At 40.2% G+C, this 4,247-nt stretch overlaps 1 protein-coding gene across 1 annotated transcript; it reads right to left on the bottom strand.

The window, feature by feature from the left end:
• Positions 1-241: 241 nt before the first annotated feature.
• LOC104948463 (spectrin beta chain, non-erythrocytic 1-like) lies at positions 242-4,243 on the bottom strand (the record flags this gene model as incomplete). Its single annotated transcript, XM_010774669.1, has 4 exons — positions 242-359; positions 2,154-2,234; positions 2,502-2,593; positions 4,106-4,243. Coding segments are annotated over 4 exons (429 nt in total), but the record flags the coding sequence as incomplete, so codon positions are not given.
• Between the last annotated feature and the right edge of the window lie 4 nt (positions 4,244-4,247).

Genomic DNA, 4,247 nt, shown 5'->3' with positions numbered 1-4,247 from the left:
GTGTGTGTGTTAGTGTGTGTGTGAGTGTGTGTGTGTGTGTGTGTGTGTGTGTGTGTGTGTGTGTGTGTCTGAGTATATGATTGTGAGTGTGTGTGTGTCTGAGTATATGATTGTGTGTGTGTGTGTGTCTGAGTATATGATTGTGTGTGTGTGTGTGTGTGTGTGTGTGTGTGTGTGTGTGTGTGTGTGTGTGTGTGTGTGTGTGTGTGTGTGTGTGTGTGTGTGTGTGTGTGTGTGTGTTACCCTCTGCGTCCAGCAGCTTGTAGAGGCCCAGGTGTTGCTCGCCCAGGTTGAAAGCATTCTGCAGGTTGTGGTGAGCGTTTGATTTCTTCAGCTTGTCAAAGTCGATCAGGTCGGGTCTGAAGACAAGAAATACGAAAACAAACAATTAAAAAGATAAATAACAAAGCAAAAAAACTGAAAGGCCTGAAACCCAAGGAGGAGGACTTTTCAATTATTATTTGTTTAAGTGTAATTGACTGATTGAACTCTTATTAACTAGATATTTTTAAATGTCTGTAGATTTCCATTTCTATTTTTCTCAGATGAATTTATCTCAGTTTTGCTTTTCTAATTCAGATATCTATGATCTGGTATTGAAATCCTTAAAATGAGGAGATGTGTGACTAATATGCAGCTGGACTATTCTTCTGTGTTTATAAAGAAACCCTTAAATGATCAATTATCCCCGAAGAGGAGTTTCTTAGGACTCATAAAATACGACATTAGTTTCAGTAAATCAATCTTTAATTTCTGTTCTCTGCTGTGTGACTCCTCTGTTATTTAGTTACGTGTGCATAAAGACGTGCTGTGGTTGGAGTCTGCTGAGCGATCAGCTGAGACTGACTTATTAAAGAGCAGACTGTCTGCAGAGGGCATGAGGAATGACGTGATGTTAAAGAAGGGTTTGTGGATAAATACATTCTTCTTTCACGTGAATAAAACTGCTTTCAAATAGTTCTCATGGCAGAATGAAAAGTAGGGCGGAACGATTTGGAAAATAGATCCAATTACTGTATGATGTTTGCTTTTTTTTCTGACTGATATTGCAAAGGTTAATACTGTGTCTGATATTAATGGGAAATGTAATCTTTACATCATTATTCTTCATCGAAAAAATTAAGTAAGTATGAGAAATATTGGTGTCTTGCATACTAATGGCGCATTTCCACTGCAGGGCCTCGCACGGCTTAGTACGGTATGGTTAGGCCTTGGTAGGCCAGGCTCACTTTCTGATGCGTTTCCATTACAGTTTAGGAACTGGGGCGGTAACTATAGTAACGCAGTGTAGGCGGAGCCGTGACGTCATCTTCAATGAGAACCACACAAAACCAACATCAGCCGTTAGCTGTTAGCCCTCAGAGCTCACAGCTCCTCATATCTGTTCAGAAACTAGACAGAAGTTAAACAAGTACAAACCACAGACTGTCTGTGTCATGGAGAATACAGTCGCTGGTTTATTTAGGTCTGTAGGCCGTAGTTGTGAGTGTGGACGGTCGGAGCATATACAACGTTAGCTTAGCCGATCTCCATTCAGAAAACACACATTTTAAAAGGTGTTTCGCCTGCCGTCTGTCTGCAGACTTGTCAAAGCATTCATTCATGGTTTTTACTAACCGGTATCAGTATGTTGTTACTTCGGCATCATTTTGAAACGTGTTATAATTAGATCACGGTCAAATAAGTTCATTTTGTTGTAGTTGTAGCCCCCTTGCAAGCGATTCTCTCACTAGTTTAGCATACTTAGCCCGGTTGTTGGCTCGGAAAGAACCTGGATGTTGGAGAGCCAGAAAACTGTGAAAAAGTACCCGTTAGCCGGAGCTAGCCCTAGTGGAAACGCAACCAAAAACGGGCCGGGCACGCTTAAACCGGAAATGGAAATGCGCCATAAGTGAGCTTGGTGTGACTGCATTGACCGTATTGTTCTTGTAGGTAATGTTGTATTGTTTTGTAAGTGTAATGTTCAATGTATCATAGGTCCAATTTATAGTCACTTTGTATATTAAAAGTTTTAGCTTGTATTGTCAAATGATACTTATACTGTCTGTTATGTGAGATTGCACCTTCGGGAACGCTTGGAATTTGGCTGTACTCTGTGTAGTGACAATAAAAGGAATCTAATCTATCTGTAAAGATACTGAATGAGCTCTTACCTGTGTTTGTGGATGAGGGCGTTGAAGGCCATGCCGTCTCTCCAGCTGGTGCTGAAGTTGTGGATGTTGACGTTTGGATACCTGCACAGGAAGAGGAACACTTCATTTAGTGGTGCACTGTTTTGCTTTTTCCCTTCACATCTCATCATTTAGAATAATTGATCTAATGGGAGCATCACTGTCAGATGGTAATAGCCTCAACGCTGCAGAGCACACAGGACAACAGCTACAAAGATTGAGTACAAATCTGTTCAATTTGTGACTTCTTGGAGATGAACAGAAGGCAACAGGGCTGATGGGAAATGTAGTCTCAATATTGATTTTCACAAACTGGTGTTTAGCTCTCACCCTGCGGTCTTCATCTGACACCAGAGCAGCAGAGCATCTTTAGCAGACTTCTTCTCCTTGTTGTCCTCCGTCTCCACGCTGATGTCCTGGATCTGAGACACACAGACACACACAGTGAGCACAACATAGAACATGTAAAGACTTTAAATGAGAAAGACGTCCAGCGTTTGTAAAAATATGCAGCTTTTTTAAATCATACATTTGAAAAAACTTAAGGGAAGAGTTGGATTTCAGTTTTTAATTGTCTTACTGAGACGCTAAGGTTGATAGAACGTTATTTATAGCATTTGAAGAAGGATTTCATCCATTTAACTTTCTGTTAATATTGAGTCCTTCTGATTACATCTTCCCTTTTTACACAATTGAATGCAAATTCTAGATGCAATTATATTTGTCTATCCATGGATAAAAGCTCACTTTATATATTAAAACATTTCATCAAAATAGTCATAACGATACATCAAAACATTATGCATAAAACATTCATCATGTGCAGATCCCTGCTGTTACACATTCTTTTAAATGTTGGTTGTGTTTGTGATATTAAAGGTTTGGTGCTGTGCAGAGATTAAGAGAGCATACAGTGATCACTGCAGCATGACGTCTTCCCCTCATGCATACGTGTGTAATCCATTCAGAGGGAGGTCCTCCGCTGACATGATGCGTTCACGGTCTGTCCTCACTGTCGCTCTCTGGCCTGACATCAACACACATCTGCACTGCATACTTGTGAGGATGCAAACACTTTCCAAACACGTCCTCACTTTCTAAAAAGGTCCAGACTGTCAAGAAATGTCCTAATTTTTCAAACATTTAAATTAAAATAACCTTATTTATTAAAAAGGTGCAGACTTTGGAAAAATGTCCTCACTATAGAAACCCTACTATATCTTGCTTTTTGCAAATGTCAATTGTTCAATAAAGTATTTGCTTTATAGATTTACCTTTCAGATGACGCCTTCAAACTTAAGATTTGTTTTTCCAAAACAATCCTCATTTTAAAACTATCTTAAGCTCTAATAAAAGGTCCCCTAAAATATCACACACACACACACACACACACACACACACACACACACACACACACACACACACACACACACACACACACACACACACACACACACACACAGGTCCTGCTGTCAATCGACTCCATGTCATCTACTGCAGGAATTAAATCCACTAAAAAAGTTTTTTTAATCCTTACGGCTTTTAAAAGCTAAATCCTTTCCACCCAACTGTTCTCTGCCCTGATGACGTCATCCTCATCAAGATACACACCCACACACAGTGTAATGAAGAGTGTGACACTGAAGACACACAGTGTGATGACAGTCTAAGCAGGGCGTCCATGCCTTTGAAGCAGATGAAGGCCTTCAAGGACTCAACAAAGCGAAAACGAAATAAAAATATTTAGCACTTTAATAAATGTTTTGCATATTCAAAGCTAAAGTAGTTGAAGGTTTTCTTCTGATTGTTTGAACTGTGAAATATAATTTAGGATTATTCAAATCTTTAGCAATAATCGTTTACAAGATAAAACATTTTACTTAATTCCTATTATTTTTTGGATGCTCTGTGCGGTGGTGGTTGTGTGAAGTTACCTGGAAGCGCAGGATGATGGTCCAGATGAGGCCGAGCACCAGGCGGTGGTTCCCGTCCACGATGTCGTGAGAGCCCATGTTCTCCAGGTGAACCCTCTGCTCCTTCAGGAACTGCAGGGCTTTGTCCACGTTCTCCAGGCAG

The sequence above is a fragment of the Notothenia coriiceps genome, unplaced genomic scaffold, assembly GCF_000735185.1.
Source record: "Notothenia coriiceps isolate Sejong01 unplaced genomic scaffold, NC01 NC01_scaffold00014328, whole genome shotgun sequence".
Classification (NCBI taxonomy): Eukaryota; Metazoa; Chordata; class Actinopteri; order Perciformes; family Nototheniidae; genus Notothenia; species Notothenia coriiceps.
The sequence above is the reverse complement of the archived record's forward strand: the minus strand, read 5'-3'. Positions and strand labels throughout refer to the sequence as shown.